Source organism: Monodelphis domestica, chromosome 7, assembly GCF_027887165.1.
Source record: "Monodelphis domestica isolate mMonDom1 chromosome 7, mMonDom1.pri, whole genome shotgun sequence".
NCBI classification, from domain to species: Eukaryota; Metazoa; Chordata; class Mammalia; order Didelphimorphia; family Didelphidae; genus Monodelphis; species Monodelphis domestica.
The window spans coordinates 124,170,203-124,193,533 of NC_077233.1; the positions used below are offsets into that span (position 1 = coordinate 124,170,203).

General features: G+C 33.7%; 1 protein-coding gene across 11 annotated transcripts in view; it reads left to right on the forward strand.

The window, feature by feature from the left end:
- Nucleotides 1-23,331, forward strand: part of PTPRD (protein tyrosine phosphatase receptor type D) — a 590,847-nt gene that overhangs the window by 406,522 nt on the left and 160,994 nt on the right. For all 11 annotated transcript variants that reach the window (XM_056803979.1, XM_056803969.1, XM_056803973.1 and 8 more), the window contains one exon: nt 13,205-13,295. In XM_056803979.1, coding sequence (XP_056659957.1) covers nt 13,205-13,295 — 91 coding nt within the window. The remainder of the gene's footprint in view (nt 1-13,204; nt 13,296-23,331) is intronic.

Below are 23,331 nucleotides of genomic sequence, written 5' to 3' on the forward strand. Positions count from 1 at the left end.
TTCACTATAATTAAGCATAAAAGTAAAATTATAATGAATATTAAAATGGAGGCAATAATACAAGAGAGAGCAAGAGTGGGAAATAGACCATTATGCCACTGCCAATATTTCACCTTCCAGTGGTCAGCCTCAACTTCCACTGATTCTCAAAGGCAAACCACAGTCAAAACCTTCCTACGAGAGCCTAAAGTTTTAATGGCATAGCTTTTGAGAGCTCTAGGTCACTCTCATGCTGCAACAAGATTGACTCAAAGCAGACTTCAGGGAAGGAATAAGCACATAAGTATTACTTTATTAAGTGTACAATTTGACTTTTCTGAAGTGGAACATCTTTCATGGTATATTTTGCTTAGTTCTATTCCTCTCCCTGAATATTAAAAACTGAGGAAGCTTCCTCCTTCCTACCTTGACACAAATATGAATTTAACAGGCAAGATGCATAGGAAAAAGGGGGTAAAATCTCAATAATTCATTTTTTAAACTAAAGAAGATTCTGCTAATATGTAAGAGAGCAATGACTTGAAAAATGTTTACAGAGTAAAAGGTAAAGGGGATTTCAGTTTCCGGGTAGACATAAATTTCATTCTGCTCCTTCTAAATGGGTGAATAAATCTATAATTCCTCTTTTTTGACTTCTTCTCTACTTGCTTTTATTTTTTCTCTTTGCTTCATTTAAATTCATTAATTTGTTTCTTTTTTTTGGAATGGAGGTGAGGGGAAGGGGTGATTAGCAAAGAGAGTAGTAAAGAAAGAGTAGAGGAAAAAAAAGAAAAGAAAATGATCTGGTACTCCCTTCTTCTAGTCCTGAAAACATCTATGGCAGAAGAGACAGAATAACAGAGAGGAAAGCATTTTTTGAGAAACATGTTAACAAGCTCCAGAAACTATTACCACCTCGCCTTGGGAAGGGAAACAGTGTAAAAGTCAACTTGGAAAGGATCAGAGTGAGAAACAATGTTAGAACTAGGGGAAAGGAAAGTGATCTGCTGATGTCTAATGACCTTAGGTAATTTGTTAGGGGATAATCACTGGAAGCAGCTCATTTCAAATGACTTCACATCTGTAAAGTATTCTAATGTATTATCCAAATTCTGGCTATTATTGTTGCAGGTAACTTTTCCTATGATGCCGACAGAGATGGACAGTGTGACAGGAAACAATTCCCATATTTAGGAAGAATAACATCTTTCCTCCATTATACAGTATTTGATAATGGGAAGAAAGCAGATATTTCACTAGAGATATGTGAAACTATTCACACTTTTAGCAGAAATGGCAATAAAGTTGTGGTCGTGGGCCAACTCTTATTTAGGTAAAAGCTATCTGGCAGCCTGCCTGTAATATTTTTGTGAGCAAAATGCAGTTTTGGTGATTGAAAGCTGCTTTGTATACCTACATAAACATCTCTTCTCTTACTTATAAACTCAGAGACAAAATCCATGCCAGATCCAATATGTCATCTTGGAGAATCCATAAAATATTTCAAATATATAATAGTGGAAAGAAGAGCTTATTCTGACTCTAATTCCCCTCCCCCAAACCTGCTCAGGCACTATTTAATTTGTGTGCTATTCATGATTATCTCTAGAGTAACATCAAAACATGTCCTTGGGTAGCACCAGTATTGATATGAGTGCTGGGAATGTAGTAAGACCCCATTGATCCCAGGAGATAAAATGTTTTCTCATTTGATTCCAAGAGATTATTTTTTAATGGCTGGTTCTACAACCAAAATCCTGAAATTCCCCTCTAATTTCACAGCCTCTGTATTATGGTTAGAGCAAATACTAGCCTTTGTGATCCTAGAGTAGGCATTTGTCCAGCCCAGAGCAATCCAGGTGACAGTTTGACAATCATTAGGTATTGGGACACAAGCATTATTCAGAAGCACATAGTTGGATCCAGGATTTAGGGAAGGGTAAAGATACAACTTATGTGAATTTGTAGATAATTAAGAAATGGACACTGAGTGGAATGTATTTTCAAAAGAAACTCTACCAGAGACTACATAAAACAAGCAAACAAACAAACAAATCCATTTTCCATTTGGGGAACAGAGCAAAAAGGCAGGAAGTTTTGGGGGTAATTGCACATTTGCTATTATCTTAATTTTCAGATTTTGAGAAACTGAATTCTTAAAGGGATGAACATGATGCAATTGATTCTATAAAACTTGTGGACTACTTTGGGGAATTCCATAAGAATTTGTTTGTTTATTTGCCAAATATTTACGAATAAAAATACGTCACAAGCAGAATACCACTTAATAGTTTTTAAATAATAGGATCAGTAGCATTTAACAATTTTCAAGAAGATGGCTAAGTAATCTAGAGAAGCTCTGTGCCACCATGAGAATCCTCTCTGACCAAGATTAAAATATTTCCACAAAACGAATATAGGAGTGAAAGAACCAACAAGGAGACAGAGTGAAACAACCAACAAGGAGACAGAGTGAAACAACTTTTAAGAAAAGAAAAACCCAAAAGGCAGGCAAAGAACATCTGGGGTACTGGGGTGAGAGAAGATTAGAGCCAGCAAGAAGCTGTAGCAATGAAGGAAGAGCAAGCCAAGAGCAGGACACACACTCCTGCCTCAAGTTGAATGTCTGAGGTTTGGGAATTTACAACATCCAGAGCATGCAATCCTACCTGGGCAAATAGTGGTATAAGTGAACTCACACTCCTTGAAATTTCAAACCTGTGGAGAAGTCTGGAGCCCCTGCCCAGGGAATCCTACTATGGGCTTGGGATAATGATTTTATTTCACACTTTGGGGTGGCTGATAGTACTAAATACTAGGTACTGATCTTTTTGCCTGAAACTCAGGGCAGAGCTCCAAGACAGGACAGTCAAGGGTGTACCTGATTGGATCAAGTATATAGTGAGACCAAAATCCTGTGCCTAAACCTGGGGCTAGAAACTGAACAGCCCCTGATCTGATCAAGAAAATCAGAGTAAGATCAAAAGCTTTCACCTAAGCCTGAAGCAAGTCTTTAAACTATCAACATATCAAGGATCAATTGAATCATCGGGGAGAGGGGACTCACAGAGCTCTCAGCACTCACACCATCACATCATTCCCCCACCCCCCCCCAATCCTACCTAAAATTAGCTAGGAAAAATGAGCAAACAACAACAACAAAAAAGCACCTAACTCTAAAGAATTTTTTATGGAGACAAAGAACATGGTTCAGAAACAGAAGGGGACAGTGAAAGCAAAGGAACAAAGGTAAAGTCCAAAAGAAAAATATGAATTGGACACAGATTTTGGAAGAACTCAAAAAGGACTTCAAAAACCAATTAAGAGAGGCAAAGGAAAATTGGAAATAGAAATGAAAGTGATGCAAGAAGAAATGGGCCAATTGAAAAAGGAGAACCAAAAATTGATGAAGGAAAATCATGTCTTAAAAATCAGAATTGACCTTCTAGAAACTAACAATTCATGAGAAATTAAGAAACAATAAAGAAATTAAATGAAAAAATAACAGAGGAAAACATGAAATATCTTACTGAAAAAATAACTGATCTAGAAAATATATCTAAAAGAGACAATTTGAGAATTATTGGACTACATGAAAGCCATTATTAAAAAAAAAAAAAACTTTGGACATCATATTACAAGAAATTGTCAAATATAACTTCCCAGAGATCTTGAACAAGAAAATAAAATTGAAATCGAAAGAATTCACAGATCACCTCCAGAAAGAAATACTCAAATGATAACTTCTAGGAATATAATAGCTAAATTCAAGAGCCACCAAGACAAGGAAAAAATACTTTAAGCAACCAGAAAGAAACCAAATACTATGGAGCTACAAACAGGTCCTGGCAGTTTCTACATTAAAGGATTGAAATTCATGGAATATGATATTCAGGAAAGCAAAAGATTTGGTTTTACAACCCAGACTCACCTATCCAGCAAAATTGAGTATATTCTTTCAGGTGAGGAAAATGGAAATTCAGTAAAGTAGAAGATATCCAAGAATTCCTGAGAAATAAGCCAGACCTAAACAAAAGATTTGAAGTCCAAACATGAGAGACAAGAGAAGCCCATGAAGGTAAATAAGGAAGAGAAAATTAAAGGGACTCACTAAGGTCAAAATGTTTATATGTCTAGATGGGAAAAGGATTTCTATAATTCTCAAAAGTGACTCAGTAGTAGAGAAGATAGAAGGAATTTATTCAGAAAGAGGGTAGAGAAGTAAGCTGACTATGATGATATGATGTATATGTAAATTTGATGATATGGATTGTTATTTATGTATGATATATATATATATATGCATGTGAATGATATGTAAAATAAACAATCAAGAACTGAGAGGGTTGCAGTGAGAGAAAAGGAAAGGGAGAAATAGAATGGGGTGCATTATATAATATAAAGAGGTATGAAAAATCATTATAGAGAGGGGAAGATAAGGGTGATGACAGGCAATGTTTAAACTTTACTCTCATCATAACTGGCTCAGAAAGAGTAAAACAAATATACCCAGTAGGGTATAGAAATGTATTTTACCCTATTGAGTGGGGTATAGAATTCTATCTTACCCCACAGAGAAATAGAAAGAGAATAAGACAAGGGAAGAAGGAGATAATTGGAGGGAGAGATAAGTGGGGGGTGACAAAAAGCAAAATACTGGTGAAGAGGAAGGAAAAAAAGGGCAGAGAACAGGATTTAAAGGGGATAATATGATGGAGGACAATACACAGTAATCATAATGCTGAATGTGAATGTGATTGACTCACACATAAAATAGAAGTGAATAGCAGAATTGATTAAAAACCAGAATCCTACTATATGTTGTTTACAAGAAACACATCTGAGGCAGAATGATATACACAGAATCAAGGTAAAAGGCTGGAGCAGAATTTATTATGCATCATTTAAAGTAAAAACAACAACAACAACAAACAAAAACAAAAACAAAAACAAAAAAACAGGAGTAGCAATCATGATACCAGACAAGGCTAAAATAGAAATTGATCTGATTAAAAGAGATAAGGAAGGAAATTATATTTTGTTCAAAGATACTATAAGCAATGAAGTAATAGCATTACTAAACATTTATATACCATGTAAGAGTTAAAAATAGTGAGAGCCATAAATTGTGGCTGTTAAAAAAGTTAAAATGGTTGATGTTGTAAACTGTAGTGAGTTAAAATGTTGGAAGATAGATATAAGAGTGGGTGAGTAAATTTGACTGCAGAAAATATGTTTCACTACAGTGTTTTGGTTTTTAAATCAAATATAAGGTGGTCGCAAGGGAATATATTCCCAATTATGAATATACCCAAGTCAACTGAGTTTTATAGAGAATTTAATTAATAATACAATGAGGAGTTAAAGAAAAGGAGGAGAGAAAAAAAGTATAAGTATGAAGGGCCTTAAGCCAACATGGCCTAGACCTGAGTCTTAAGAGAGAGAGAATCAGTCAGTCTTTTATCACTCACCATAAGATTTGTCCAAGTAAGGGATTCAGAGGGACAGAGTCTCCCCAGAGGGAGTTCCAGCCAGAGTCAGCCTCCCTTGAGAGACCTCCTTAGAGAATTCCTCCAAGAGTTCCTCTCAAGCGATCTCCAAAAGAATCTCCTTCCAAAAGCCTCCAAAAGCTTCTCTCCAAAAGCCTTCTCAAGTGATCCTCATAAGAGATTTCTCCAAAAGGATTGTTCTTCAAGAGATTCTGCTTTTTCTTATATAGGGGGTTTTCTCCTATGTCACCTCTCCTAAGTCCTTACATCTACCAATCACTGTAGATGTTTTCCAAAGGACAACCCATTCTAAAAACACTGCTGGGTCGACTAATCCCTTTAGGAGAAAACCTCGGAGTAAGTCTGAACCAGAGAAAACACAGCTGAGTCAACTAATCCCCTCAAGAGAAAAACCTCTAAATAAGTTTTCACTTCTTTGTTCCTGGCAAGTTTACAAGTTGCCCGACCTTTATAGGTACCTAGCATCCCATTGTATCAATTCTAAAAACAGGTATGGCTCAAAGAACTCCTTGCCTCGTTATAAGTATGGGTCTAAGTACTTTCATTGTTTAGCAAGGAGTTTTCTCCCCTAAAGCAATCTTAAGTACGGGTGGAGTAGAGGTCCTCCCATTTCTGATCCTGGCAAGTTCTCACAGTCAAAATGGGGAATGTTCCCAGTAGGGAATTGTTCCAATTGAGAATTCCCCGATGGGGAAATTTTTAACATTCACAAGTCTGAGAATATTTAAAGATTTACAACCAAATGGCATAGCATCTAGATTTCTAAAGGAAAAATTAAAGGAGCTCAGGGAGGAAATAGATAGAAAGACCATACTAGTGGGATATCTCAACCTTCCCCTTTCAGAACTAGATAAATCAAACCAAAAAATAAAAAAGAAAGAAGGGAAGTAAATGAAATGCTAGAAAATTTAGAGTTAATAGACATCTGGAGAAAACTGAATGTAGATGAAAAGTAATATACCTTCTTCTTAGCAGTACATGGTACATATACAAAGACAGGCCATGTACTAGGGCATAGAAATACTGTAAACGAATGGGGAAAGAGAAATAATAAATGCAACTTTTTCAGATCATAATGTGATAAAAATTATAACTAACAAGGGTCCATGGAAAGGCAAATTTAAAATTAATTGACAATTAATCTAATTCTCCAAAACTAGTAGGTCAAAAGAGAAATAAAAAAACAATTACAGACTTCATTATATAGAATGACAGGAGACAACATATCAAAACCTATGAGATATAGTGAAAGCAGTAATCAGGGGAAAATTCCTGTCTCTCAGTGCCTATAGCAGCAAAATTGAGGAGACCAATGAATTTCACTTACAACTTAAAAAATTAGAAAAAGAACAAATTAAAATCCTCAGATAAAAACTAAATTGAAAATCCTAAAAATTAAAGGAGAAATTAATAAAATTGAAAGTAAAAGAACTATTGAATGAATAAATAAGACTAGGAGCTGCTACTTTGAAAAAAACAACTAAATAGATAAAGTACTATTTAGTCCAATTAAAAAAAGAAATGAGAGAATCAAGTTAATCGTATAAAAGATGAAAAGGGTAATCTCACCTCTAATGAAGTGGAAATTAAGGTAATTATTAAGAACTATTTTGTCCAATTATATAACAAGAAATATGACAATCTAGGTGAAATGGGTGAATATTTACAAAAATATAAATTGCCTAGATTAATAAAAGAGAAAATAAGCTACTTAAATTATTCCAACTCAGAAAAAAGAAATTGGAAAAGCCATCAAGGAAGTTCCTAAAAAAAAATGATCACCAGGGCCATGTGCCTTCACAAGTAAATTCTATCAAACATTTAAAGAACAACTAATCCCAATACAATACAAATTATTTGACAAAATGAGCAAAGAAGGAGTCTTACGAAATTCTTTTTATGACACAAATATGGTACTGATTCCAAAGCCAGGCAGACCAGAAATAGAGAAAGAAAACTATAGACGAATCTTCTTAAAGAATATGGATACAAAAAACTTAAATACTAGCAAAAATACTACAGCAAGTTATCACAAGGATTATTCACTATTACCTGGTGGGATTTATACCAGGAATGCGAAGATGGTTTAATATTAGGAAAACTATCCACATAATTGACCATATCAACAAACAAACTAATAAAAATCATATGATTATCTCAATAGATGCAGAAAAGGTCTTTGATAAAATACAACACCCATTCCTATTGACAACACTAGAAAGTAAAGGGATAGAAAGCCCATTCCTCAAAATAATAAACAGTATATATTTAAAACCATTAGTGAGTACCATCTGCACTGGGAAGGAGTTATAAGCCTTCCCAATAAGAATTGAAGGGAAACAAGGATGCCCATTATCACCTGTATTATTTCATATGATTCTAGAAATGCTAGCAATTGAAATTAGAGAAGAAAAAGAAATCGAAGGGATTAAAGTAGGCAACAAGGAAACTAAACTATCACTCTTTGCAGATGATTTGATGGTTATACTTAAAGAATCCCAGAAAATCAAGTATAAGACTAGTGGAAATAATTAGCAACTTTAGCAGAGTTGCAGAGTATAATATAAATCCACATGAAATATCAACATTTCTGTATATTTCCAACAAACTTAAGCAGCAGGATTTAGAAATAGAAAAGTCACTCTAGACAATATAAAATATCTAGGAATCTATCTACCAAGACAAACACAGGAATTATATAAACACAACTACAAAACATTTTTCACACAATTAAAACTAGATCTAAATAATTGTAGGAACATCAATTGCTTCTGGGTAGGATGAGTTAACATAATAAAAATTACAATCTTACCCAAATTAATCTACTTATTCAGTACCATACCTATCAAACTACCAAAAATCTTTTTCATCGAGTTAGAATAAATTATAGCAAAGTTCATCTGGAAGAACAAAAGATCAAGAATATCAAGGGAAATAATAAAAAAAATGTGAATGATGGAGTCTTAGCAGTACCAGATCTTAAACTGTATTATAAAGCAGTCGTCATCAAACCAATATGGTACTGGATAAGAGACAGAAGCATGGATCAATGGAATAGAGAAGGGGTAAATGACCTCAGTAAACTAATGTTTGATAAGCCCAAAGATCCCAGCTTTTGGGACAAGAACTCACTATTTGACAAAATCTGCTGGGAAAATTGGAAAACAGTAAGGGAAAAATTGGGTTTATATCAACATCTTTCACAAAATAAATTCAAAATGGATAAAGGATTAAACTATAAAGAGTGAAATCATAAATAAATTAGGTGAACACAGAATAATATACCTGTCAGATCTGTGAAAAAGGAAGGAATTTAAGACCAAGCAAGAGATAGAGAACATTACAAAATGTAAAATGAATGACTTAGTTTCTATCAAATTAAAGTTTTTGTACAAACCAAACCAATGCAACCAAAATCAGAAGGAAAGCCAAAATCTGGGGGAAAAAAATTTATAACAAAACTTTCTGACAAAGATTTTGTTTCCCAAATATATAAGTAATTAAATCAAATCTACAAAATAATCAAGCCATTCCCTAGTCAACAGATAGCCAAGAGACATGAATAGGCAGTTTTCACATGGAGAAATAAAAATGATCAATAATCACATGAAAATTGTTCTAAATCCCTCTTGATTATAGAAATGCAAATCAAAACAACTCTGAGGTACCAGCTCATAAGCTAGCAGTCTGTCCAACATGACAGCAAAGAAAAGTGATAAATTTTAGAGGGCATATGGCAAAATTTGGGCACTAATATACTGCTGGTGGAGTTGTGAACTGGTTCAACCATTCTAGAGGACAATTTGGAACTATGCCCAAAGGGCTTTTAAAAAATTCTTGCCCTTTGATCCAGCCATACCACTGCTGGATTTGTAACCCAGAGATAATAAGGAAAAAATACTTGTTCAAAAATATTTGTAGCCACCCTCTTTGTGATGGCAAAAAAAAAATGGAAAATGAGAGGTGTCCATCGATTAGGGGATGACTGAATAAATTGTGGTATTTGATGGTGATGGAATAATATTGTGCTGAAAGAAATTATGAACTGGAGAAATTCCATGTGAACTGGAAAGACCTCCAGGAATTGATGCAAAGAGAAAGGAGTAGAACTACGAGAACATTATAAACAGAAACGAATACACTGTGGCACAATGGAATGTAATAGACTTTTCTACCTGCAGCAATGCAATGATCCAGGAAAATCCAGAGGAATTTATGAGAAAGAACACTATCCACATCCAGAGAATGAACTGTGGGAACAGAAATGCAGAAGAAAAACATATGATTGATCACATAGTTCAATGAGGATATGATTAAGATTTTGATGTTAACATATTAAAATAGGCTTAGAACATTGATACATGTTTAAAGCAGTGGAATTCCTTGTCAGTTCTGGGAGAGGGGAAGGAAGATGGAAGGGAAAGAACATGAATCATGTAACCATGGAAAAATAGTCTAAATTAAACAAAACAATTTTCAACTAATAGGACATTGTCAATTTTCAAAATATTTTCATATCCATTATATCATTTGGTGTCTCCATCTGATCCTGTGAGATTAACAGGGAAGTTATTCTTATCTGTATTTCACAGTAAATCAAACCTATGCATTCAGTGATTCAATGACTTGTTTGAAGTCATAGGGCTAGTGAGCATCAAGGAGGCACACACAGGTCTTCTGACTCTTTCCCTGTGCTACACTACTTTTCATACACTGTGCAAAACACTATAGTAGGAATTTGAATGAGTATTTAAAAAATGTGAGTCCCCAGCCATGTATAATCTTACAAAGTCTTATGGCTTTGATGCATGTAGTTGTAATATAGAACAATATTTGTTAGGCACCATAAAATGGACAGGAAGAATAGTAAACCAATTAGGTATCTATTAAGTACCTGGTAGACTCTATTCTGATTCCTGTGAATACAAAGATAGGAATTAAACACTATAAGGAATATTTCAAGGAGCTTACATTCAACTGGAGAAGCCCAAAGGTACACACACACACACACACACACACACACATATGTTTATATGTATATGCAAAATGGGAAATTGGGTAGGGGGAGGAGAAGACACACTAGCAGCTAGAGGGATCAGGGAAGACCATCCAAGCTTTGAGAGAAAATTAGGGATACTAAGATGAGGAATGGAGGGAGAAGTATATTCTAAGCATAGGGAAAGGGAGACTGTTACGTGCAGAGGCAGATAAAGAAAAGATATATTGTCTAGTTTAAGAATCAGCAAAATGGCCTGGGCTATAGAGGGTAATATTGGATTGTGAGCTATTTGAACTTGGGGACGGTGTCTTGATCTTTTTTGTATCACCAGAATTTAGCACAGTTCCTGGTAAAATGTATATGGTTACTGGGTGGCACAATAAATAGAGTGCTAAGCCTAAAGTCAGGAAGACTCATCTTCCTGAGTTCAAATCCAGCTTCAAGACACTTACTAGTTGTGTAACTCTGGGCAGGTCATCTAACCCTGTTTGCTTCAATTTTTCATCTGTAAAATAAACTGGAGAATGAAATGGCAAGCACTTTAGAACGACTGCCAAGAAAACCCCAAATGAGGTTATGAAGAGTCACACATGACTGAAATGAACAAATAAGAATAAAAAATGTTTTTGACTAACTTAATATAGAACCTTATTATTGACATTAAATGCTAGACAGAGAAATTTATATTTGATCCTGGAGGTGACTAGAAACTGTTAGGGTTTATTAAGTAGGAATTGCCATTTTCAGACCTGTACGTTAGAAGAATCAATTTTTCAGCTCTTTGAATGATAGAGTAAAGATGGAAGAGACTTAATTCAGGAAGACCTAACCTCTTATTAGATATCTCTTGCAATTGTCCAGGGATGATGTGATGAGGGCCTAAAACAAGTGGAGAGAAAGGGGTAAATGTGGACAATATTGTGGATGTAGAACCAAAAAGATTTGGAAACTCACTGGATATGTCCTAAAGAGAAATTTACTGAGACCATTAAATATGCTTTTCAGCTTAATCCCTGGATTATATTTCCATCTCCACCTTTAGGGAACAGGTATCTGCTGCTGAGGGTTTATGTCCTACTAAGCATCTGATGTTGATATATTGTGGAGTGATAGTATCATCTCAGGACAAAATAAAAGATGAAAGATCACTGACTCCTATAACTTATGATCCAAGTAACAGATTACAAAGTTTTTAGATTCATTGAATTAAATGGACAAATAGAAAGGTTTTGTGTACTTCAAATCTGAAGATGCAGTCAACAGGGAAAGGTTTTACAAAGATAATCATTAGCTTAAAATAATTTTTGACCAAGATCTTCACTATGAAAAATAAGCTTGGGGAATTCATTTAATCATGATGTGCAGAAAAAGCATTAGTCACTCAATTATTAACTCATTTTATGGAACCTGCCTGAATTTGGAGTGTAAATTTAGTGGGAGGAGTAGAGACATTTCCCTCTATTGGAGATCATCTCATTCAACCTCTGACTCAAACCTTTGGATTTAATAATAGATTTTTGTGACTTTCTGTGGATGAAAATTTTAATCTCCCAATGACCTGCTTTATGATGAACCTCTCAAAATGTAGTTAGGCTGATCCTATTACAACAGGATGAACAGGATGAAACCAATCCATGTCTAGCTCTGTACCTGAACTTTTACTGGTATGAGGAAGACCTGCCAGAATCTGTGTTCCATTGTCAGAGCACTTGAGTCACTATAGTCAATTACACTTCATGATGAAATATTAGAGTAAAATTTAGTAGAAGTTGCCCTTAATAAATGAACACAGACATTCCGAGATTCATTTGTACATTTGGGCACTGACTCGAAGAAGCAACTGAAATACAGACATCCAGACTTCTTTTTAGACTGTTACCTTTGGTGAGTGAAAAGCTGACTTAGTGACCCCACCTTTCTGGAGGTGAGAAACCTCCAGGAAAGGCCCAACTTCTTGAGATTCTCTTCCCCTGGCTGGGACTTAGAATTTCTAACTGGTAAAAGAAGAAACCAGAGTTTGTGTTCTCGTTCTCTCTCTCTCTCTCTCTCTCTCTCTCTCTCTCTCTCTCTCTCTCTCTCTCTCTCTCTCTCTCTCTCTCTCTCTCTCTCTCTCTCTCTCTCTCTCTCTCTCTCTCTCTCTCTCTCTCTCTCTCTCTCCCTCCCTCTCCCTCTCCCTCTCCCTCTCCCTCTCCCTCTCCTTAATATCTTGATTCTATTGTAAATATTGTAAATAAACTACCATAAATTCCATTTACTTAGTAATTTATTTTGGGATTTAGAAATTAAGTCCCTGGTGACCACCTAATTAATAATATATTTTCAGAGTCCAATCACAATTTAAATTTAACAGCAGCTAGGTAGTACAGTGTGAATAAAGTGCTGGACCTGGAGTCAAGAAGACTCATCTTCATGAGTTTCAATCTGACTTCAGGTACTTACAAACTGTGTAGCCACTTAATCTCTTTTGCCTCAGTTTCTCCATCAGTAAAATGAGCTGGAGAAGCAGATGTCAAACCACTCCACTATCTCTTCAAGAAAATCCTTAATGTGGTCACAAAGAGCCAGACAACTGCAAAATGACTAAACAACTTTGAGATGTGCCTTCTGATTTGCTTATAATCTCAGTCATTATAAAAAAAATAGTTTTAAGTAAAAATTTGCACTTCAGTACTTCCAGTGATTTTAAGCATTTTGTTCTGTAACTATTTCTTTTCAGGGGTTACTACATAGTAATTGTGCCTTTGAAGAAGTCACGTGGAAAATTTATCAAGCCATGGGAAAGTCCAGATGAAATGGAATTAGATGAGGTAAATGCTTCTTTTGTTTATTTCACTACACTAGCTGTTTAACTAATTATATAATCAGCTGCTCCCACTGTAATGGTCTCTAGCTATTTACTACCTTTACATGCCTTTCTGTTAGTTGTTATAGCATATGCTGACATTCCTTAAAGGGCTTGAACAAAGGTACCTTTGCTTAAATTAGATGAGGTTTTGTTGCAATAAAGTGTACAAATGGTCTAATTATTGTTAGCTTTAATATTTTCCCCTTTGCCCACTATAAACCAGAGGTATGAGAGGTGAAGTGAGTTGTTTTAAAGGTTTAATCATCATTCATATGAATTCCAATAGCCATCTACTTCATTAATGAGGTGTTGGTCCACGCTCTAACAAATGCTAAATTGCAATCTGCAACATAGTTTAACATTTGACTCTTGTGGCTTTTATGTGTGATGCATGTAATTCTATAGTTAAGGAAATTATTTTTCAATTGCCTTTATCTTTAAATCTAGAAATTCAAAATACATTTGGAGGGGAGAAATTTATAACCTTATATCTAGTCTCTGTATCTTTTGCATAAAACAGTGCCTTACCCATAGTAGATATTTAATAAATCTTCATTATTCATCCAATAAATGAATTGACTAGAATCATGAGTTATAAATATAACATAGCAATTAGAGTAAATAAAATACATTGATTAATTATGGTCTTGATTTCCAGAAACTTTCTTGGAAGTAATTGCATGGATATATTTCATTTTATGTAATTAGCTGCTAAAAAAACAAAACCTGTGTGCAAATAACCTTTTTTGTAAATTGGATTTATAGGATTCTGACCTTCACGGGCTTTTATAGATCATCTCATCTAATGCCTTTATTTTATAAATGAAAAAAAAAATTAAGGTACAGGGAAGGAAGCAAAATGATTTGTCCCAAAGTACCCATATAGTAGCTAAGTTAGTTTGTAAATGCAACAATGCATATTACTCTTTAAATAGATACTGTTATGAATCCTTTTGCAAAGAAATCCTTTTAAGTCATTTCCCTCCCCTCCCTTACTTTAAATAGTGGATTTAGATAAGCTAAATACTCATTGTAAATTGTTATTTCTATCTATGCTTAGGTTTGGTTTGGTCATTTTATTCCTTTGTAATTCTAATTAAGAATAAGGTGTTTCAATAACACATTTTCAGAGAAGTAGTGTTTAACACGGGCAATGTAGTAGAGTGAAACACATATTGAATTTGGATTCAGAAAACAACAGAATCTGAGTCTGAATCCTGGCCCTGCCACTTGTTCACTCTGTGAGAATAGGGAAGCCACTTTATTTCTTGTGGCCTTAGTTTCCTAATGTATGAATTTGGATGTTTGGATCAAGTAATCTACTTGGTTGATTTTATCCCTGCAATCTGTAGTCTTCAGAAATCACCTGCAGGCTCTGACAAGGCAGTGCTACAGTAGTCTTGATTTCCTTCATTGCCTAGCTTGCTCTATTTGATCTCAGCTTTATCCAATTAGCATTTATTAAGTACCTACTATGTGACAGGCACTGTGCTAAGTGCTGATGATACAGTAAATTTAAGAAAGACTCTGCCCTCAAGGAGCATACACTCTAAGGGCAGGAAAGGAGATAACTTACAAAGGGCTTTGGGAAAGCAGGGAAAGGGGGAAAACTAGGGGTATTCTGTTGGGGTTAAACTAGGCAGAGGAAGACACACAAAGGGGAGGGAATCAGAATGCCCAGTTTTTGAGTTTATCCAACCTCTACTCATCTAAGTGAGAGGAGCAGAGACTAAAGAAGGTGATATCTCAAGGTGTAAGGCTTGAGTTAGCAGCATGGTGATGAAATTAAGGGTGATGAGCTTAACCTAGCAGGGCTATCTTGCTTTTTATAGTTGAAACCAGGCAAAGCAGAGGATGCAGAATCAAGTCAGCTTTAGGAAAAGAATGGGGAAGACTTAAAAGTCATCCCTGGGTTGTCATGAGATTAGTATCTAAGAGTTTTGTAAAAAACATCCTAGGCATCATTTCCCTAATATTGTCAAATAATTTAGATACTTTTAAAATTGCTTTTCCCCCTCCTGTTTAGAAGACAAAGAGAAGAAAATCATCATTTGTGATACTGGAAGAAGAATAATTCTTTATCAGAAGATTCAGAAGGATTAGTTGGTTTCTCCCAAGTGATACAAAGCAAAAAATGATTTTTCTTGCAGCTGACTAATCAAAGACTGCAATATTCTCATTATTTGAATCAGCTCTCAAATAATTTTCAACCATATCTCAATTCCATTTTGATTAAGATTAGATTTTTAAATGGTATGATCTCATCTCTTCTTAGCTTTACTTAAAAAATAAATGGGCAAAAATGTATTTTGTGACACTGAGATATATAGTCCAACATTGCATCAAATGCATTTAAGCACTAAAATCTATTTTTTAAAGTCATTTGGTAGTGAGTAATGAAAGCTGACTTACTATTATAACCTAATTTTAACCTCCAGAATCCCCATCATAATGCAGCAGGGCTAATAGATTAAAGTATTGGGCTCTATGACATTGAACTTCCTTGCAATTAAATTCTATGGGTCTGTGCTGCCGATTCCCATAACAAAGGGTCATTTTAATCATCCTGCAAGTTGTGGTGCATTAATCTGTATAATAGTTTGATAAAGAACATTTATTAATTCAGAAATATTTGGGTCAGGATGGGTTGTTTCCCACTTTTTTACTGATATAATTGAGACCACATTGTAGAATTAATGGTGGAAGAAATAAGATATGCATTGACTGGAAAATGAAAATTATTTCTGATAAAGAACCCAAGCCTTGATATATCTTTTGGAAGTACCAACAATACATCAAGTTACTATTGTAAAGGGGAATGAATGAGTAGTAAGTGATGTTCTCACTTTCTGCTTATTCATCTAATTTCAGATCCCTCAAGAATCTCTTTTTTTCTTACTGTGGATAATATAAAAGCTTTATCGTAATTTCACCATGCCACTTGGCACTGCCAAATATGACAAAGCAGTGCTACTCAAATGAAAGTCTAAAATGTGTTTGACCAAGTAATTTTTTTAAAAGCCTGTAATTCAATTTGTTGGAAACCCCTCAAATGAGAGAATGGTGGCCTAAGGGAATTTCCACAGCTATGACTCATATTTATGGCTATAAAACTTGAAGGATGATTCTGAGGGAGAATTACTCTCAGCATTATCTTCTAGTTTGTCCCATCCTGTGTAGGGGGCCTCCCAAAGTGATAAATTCCATGAGTATTATTGCTGTTATCAAGGCCAGTTCAAGCACATCCATTATTACCCCTATAAAAATGAGAGTATTAGTTATATGTGTTGATAGTCGCTCACACTTATATAGTATTTTAAGATTTAAAAATATTTTCATTTCCACATTTCATATGATAGGGAATATAAAGATCCTCATCCCTATTTTACAAGTAAGGAACCTGAAGCCCAGAGAAATTAGGTACCTCAGATCCTGCTCATAGATTCAGAGCTAAACGATAAGATAGAGATAATCTAGTGCAGCCCCCTCATTTATAAATGAGAACAATAGGACCCAGAAGAATAAAATGAATTGCCAAAAAAAAAAACCCAAAAATTCCAACAATTCTCAGTTAGCAAATATATGACCCAGGATTCAAACCCATATCCTGACATCAAAGTTAATATTATTCCACTGGACCACACTAGCTCCTCTAATCTTTGAAAGTGATGTGAAGGAAGTCAGAATTTGATCCTCGGACAGAGTACAATTCAACAATATCATGTAATCTTTATGTTTAATTATAGAATATTGATTTATAATTGGATGATTGGGGCAGTTTGTGATTATAGCAACAGTGTAGTTGCCATCCGATCACATCTTCATAAATTAATGTGTAATAGAGGCAGAATTCCAACTGATAAATGCAAACTAAAGGGATTCCATTTGTAGCCGGAATGATTATACTTGAGGTACAAGCACATAATATTCTGGAAACCAGGACAATTCAAACATCTCAAATATGTAGGAATTTAGGTAGTGATTACTGGAAATGATAGGAATATAGATGAGTTATGATAGCATACTACTTCCAAAATATGAATACAATCAAGGATACATTCAAGGTTTGATCAGTGAGGTGGAAGTGGTATGCTGATATATATTCACACAAACTGCTGTTATTTATACTTGATTAACTGTCTTTTAGAGAGATACAAATCTGATCAATATTATGTTTGCTTTTATCACACTTAGTGACTGCTAACATTTACATTACATCTATGCTGACCTTTTTCCTGATTCCCCAAATGTAACATTTCCTCCAGTTTTTTTAGATAAGATGGGAAAAAAAGTCCTTTAAAATGTGTCCATATGAACATCTACTTTTAAAAAAATAAAAATAGCCCTAAATATTATTGTATATGTAGGCCAAATACATGAAATATCAGATATTCTGAGTATCAATTTTTGGTCAGTAGAATTTATGGCATTCTGCTTGTGAGCATAGCTCTTAATTTGGTGATTACTTGAAGAATTTAATAAAATTCCACAATGTGTTTTTTGACAAAATCATTCCAATTTGATAATTTGTTATATTTGATAATATTGATTTACTGGTTTAATTTTTTCAGTTTAGTTAGTATCTGATTTTTTTCATATGTAATCAAAGAATTTTAGGTATGCATTAGAAGATCTGAAGAATCTTAAGACATTTAGCCAACCTCTTTGATAGATGAGGAAACTGAGGTCTGTGTGTGGTGAGGAATTGATGATGGGACATGACTTGCCAAAAGTCATTAGACTAGTTTGTTGCAAAATAAAGTCTTAAGTTCAGACCTCCTGGCTCCTAATTTCACAATCTTGTGAATTGTTATTCAATTCATGAAATTATTAAACAGGCAAGCTTGACTGATTCTTTGTGTACTTTCTGGGGAAGACCATGATGACAGCAGGAAGTAAGACTGTACTCATATTTAAAAGGCACAGAAATATAGAGACAAACAGCAAAGAGTACTAAGGTAGATCAGGTTGAGAAGGTAGAGGAATGTAGACAGTATGGGAAAGAGAATAGGGGAAGAAAGAAACACAGAAAATCACTGGCATAACGAGGTATTAGAGTTGGGAGCATTTGGCAGCATGGACCCAGATGAAGATAGTAGATGCTTGCAGGGAGGAGGGGAGTAGGTTGAAGATTGATGTTTCATATTCATAGGATTTTTAAGTGGAAGAACAGACTAACTCTCATCTGTGTTACCTTGTAGTTAAGTTAATTAACATTTCCAAATCATCTCAAAGTTGTCAGTAAAATTTTAAAGTTAACATATCCTCGTCATCTCAAAATTATCAGTAACATATGGTGTTCTGCTAGTCTTACTATGGATATTTGGAACTTACCTGAAGTTTACATATTATAAGACTAAGAGACCCTGACATTAAAATCTAGAGGGCTTCTTGTTATTCAGTATATATTCCTGGGATGTGACATTTGGTTAATATATTATACAATTTGTGTATTATGCTCCTTTAATCTTTGTGTTAGTCTGCACATGACTTCTAGGTTCCCCTTTACAATCTTGGTTCCTGCTCTTTCTACTTTATACTATATGATGGTGGTAGTGTGCAGGGAGACCAGACAAGATACAATTTCAACACGTCTTCCTTTATTAATATAAGATCATAGATTTACATATGGAAAAGACATTAAAGGCTATTTAGTTCAACTCCCTTATAGATTAGGAAAAAGAGGCCAGGAGAGATTGAATCATTTGCCTAAGTTCACATAGGCAGTTATGTCATCAGCTATTTCAAGACATCTTTTAGACATATAGATAGAATGTAAAAGTATGTGAGTATCTATATATGTATACATACATATACACATACATATGTCTTTTGTCTATTAGATTAAACCCAATAACTCAGAAAATATTATATCAATAATAAAATCATATTAAGGGTGACCATTGTGTGGACACACTTCATTTCATTGTGATAGCACTGCCCTTGAAATTTTAGTTAAAAATCTTCCTATGTGTCTCTAAGAAAGTTAGAGTAAACATGACCATGTATTCCTTTAATTAAGTTAGCTACTTGGTAAATTTGGTAATAAGCCGGGAAAAAAAAAAAGATCCATACTCAATCACTAGGATCTTGAAGAAACTATAATTGGAATTTACCATTGTAAGCATATGTTAAAAGAAAAATATTTTATAAGAAATACCTCTAGTCAGTTTTATATTTACTTTTACCTCATTCCAGGAATTTCCCTCTCATATTTAGCTGTGAATGTGCCTTCTTCCATCTACCACATTAGCTTCACTTGTGTAGCAAAAGGCTGAGCCAGTTGTATAAGTGTTTATAGAATTATTCCTTCTTTAGAATGGTATTGGGTCATTTTATCTAAAAAAAGACAAAGAGTATGTGGAAGAATCTCAAGTTGTCAGTCAGTAAGGGAAGGCTGAGTACCTTTTCCTGATCAAGGATATTCATTATTAAACACTTGGGTTTTGTTATTATCCATTAAAAATGGAGTAGTGCTAGTAATATAGATACAATGTATATACACATTTTGAATATATAAATATGTAAGCATATCTTATATTTGTTTGTCAAGGTGAAGATGACTTTATGTTTATTTAGAATGCCCTTAGTGATTTGAACAGAAAAGCTGTCACCCTGTTTTATTAAAACAAGACATTCTTTAACTTCACTTGATGTACCCTTTTCTCCTTAGATTTTAAAATAAATATAACTAAAATTCTTTGCACTATTTCAATCTGGAATTATTTGTCTTAAAGTGTCACAAGAAAGAACATATGTGTGATCAAAGTCTGTCATCCTATGTCTATAAGTTTTAGACTGGTTCCTATTAAAATGCTATTTTAATAGCTTTTAATAGGTGAGGAAAGGACAGAAGTTGGACAGACTTTTCATCAAATCCTTTCTCTCATACTTTGCCACTGTCTCACTAAGTTCTTTGAATCTATTTATTTATCATGAAATGGGAATTCAAATACTTTTAGTACCTACCTTATAGGATAATGTTTAAATAAAATAATGTGTTTTTATTTTTATATTTTATATTATTTTATATATATATATAAAATAAATTAAATTAAATAAAATAATAAAATAACAACAGACAATATTTAGATTTCATTTACTATCTGCTAGGCACTGTGTTAAATACTTCATAGATAACTCATTTGATCTTTACAACATCCTTGTGAGATAGGTACTATTATTATCTTTATTTTAATTTTTTAATTAATTTTTTATTATTTACTTCACCACTACCACCAAAAAGCATAAACAAATGCATAGAAACACTTATGTGCAAAGCCACAAACTCCATGTTGCTTACCATTTGTTTAAAAATATTAAACATTCTCTGCTTTTGAGTTCCCTTTGGATTTGTTTCACTTGAATATTTTTTCTCTTGATTTTGCAGCTTTTTTAAAAATGTAATCACAATATGAATTATTTTTATTCTCTTTTCATCTCTTCATAAATTTCCCTTCTTTATGTTTTCAATTATTTGTCATTTCTAATAATATAATATAATCAATTACATTTAGATATCACAATCTAGTCAGCCATTTCTCTCATTCATTCCATTGGTGTTATTTCCAGGTATTTTGTCATAACTAAACTTCCCTGAATATTTTCATACATACACAGCTTTTTACCCACAATAATGCCCTTCTAACCTGACTCTAATAATAGGATCTTTAAGGCTATGAGCATGAATAACTTTATGACTCTTAATATATATTTCTATCTATTTTCTAAAAAAAAAAATCACTGCTGCTTTGGTGATATAATATTAGGCCTGTTTCTCCATGTTCCTATAAACATTTAATCTGATCACTTTAGCCCATTTGGTTCTAAGTTAACATTTATTCCTATGACCATATTTTGCTAGATTGGACCTAAATTGGTGATTAGAGATAATCTGTTGCCAGGACCACACTCTTTCCAAAGCAAGTTTTTCCAGCTTGGTCATACCCAGTGGAACTTTTGTTCTAGTGTCACAACCCTTGAGTGATGCAGGATTACTTCCATAATGTGATGAGTGTTGAAGTAAGACTTTTGCATAGTAATTATGTTCTCTAAGCCATTGTTGTACCACCAGAAACTATATTTAGATTATCTTCATGCTCAGGCATAGATCTACTACTAATCTCATGGAAGTATTTGGAGGTTCTCCAGATATCTATCTCATTTAACTTATCTAAGGTTCTGTTCATCTCCTTAACTTCTTTTTTATTTATTTTTTGGTACATTAGTACATTCTGAGAGGGGGAAATTAAGGTCTGCTGCTATATTACCCTCATTTTATAGATGAGGAAATTGAGGCAAACAGAAATTGAATGACTTGCCCAGGGTCACAGATAGTATCTGAGGCTAGATTTGACTCCAGGCCCAACACTCTGTCTACTGTACTGCATAGCTCCCTCATTTGAAATGTTTTACAAACCTTAAAGCCCTCTCCAAATATCAGTGAGGAGTAAGGAGTCTGTAATACATTATTATCTAATAGAAAATTGTAGAGAATCCAAGTATATTAATGCTGGGAAGGATCCTAGAAATCATATATTCTAATCTCTCATTTTTTGACAAATGAGGAAACTGAGGGTCAAAAGAAAATCAAGGCACTTGATCTAGACTTTATTGAGAATACTATCTTTATATTAAGAGTGCTGATTCTTTGTATTAATCTTTGAATCAGTGTTTATAATTATTGAGGTCTAAATATATAACATATTATTGAGTACTTGAAATAATTGAGCATAGAAAGCTACTCTAATGGATGTTCAGAACAACACATGATTCAAAAATAATTTTTGTTTATCTTAGAATAGAATGTATAACCTCTTTATCTAAGAAATGATAGTCACATGAAAATAAATTTTAATTCACCAATATACATTAGGTAGAAGGGGAAGTAGAGATACCAGGAATGTCAGGTCAGAGAGGAGCTTGTTTGGGATTTAAATATGAATAACCTTATATATGATTAATTAGAACTTGACCTTACTGCAAAAATATGAAATGTGAAATAGTTTCTGGGATAAATGCCTCATATCTAAAATATAAAGAGAACTTTGTCAAATTTATTAGAATCTGATACATTCCTAGTTTATAAATGGTCAAAATATATGAAGAAATAGTTTTTGGTTGAAGATGTCAAAGTTTTGTATAATCATATGGAGCTCTAAATCTTTATAAATTAGAGAAATATATGCTAATCAAAACAAATCTGAATTATTATCTTATGCCTATAAAATTGGCTAAAATGATAAAAGGGCAAAATGACAAATATTGGAGGGGATGTAAGAAAATGAGGATACTAATATCCTATTGATGGAACTATGAACTACTCCATCATTTTGGAGAACAATCTGGAATAATGCACAGTGTTATAAAACTGTATACCTTTTGACCCAGCAATACAATTATTAGGTTTATTTCTTCATATGATCAGGAAAAAAGGAAAACCTATATGTCATAAAATATTGATAACTGCTGTCTTTGTATTTGCAAAGAACTGGAAATTGAGGGAATGACCATCAATTGGGGAATGACTAAACAAGTTTTGTCTTATTATTGTTATGGAATACTAATCATAAGAAATGTCTAGCAGACTAATTAAAAACATGTAAAAATTATATGAAATTATGAAGAATGAAATTAGTAGAATCAAGAGAACATTATATACAGCAAACGAAATATTATTTGAAGAATGACTTTGAATTCCCACCTCCAAAGAAACAATTGATTAAAAAAGAAAAAGCAAGACATAGTTTTTTATAAACATATATCATTTTGTTAAATGATGCCTTCTCTAAGTTAGGGGAATGAGGGAGGGTGTTACCTGGGTATTTTAATATAACAAACAGACAGTTCAATTTCAATTTAAAAAGAAATATAATGCACCATTTATTTATATATTTATAAATGATGTATAAATTTCATATGTATAAATATGTATAAAAATATTCAATCGTATATTGGTGCTAGGGAAAATTTTGCTCACTCTTTAAAGAACCTTTTGT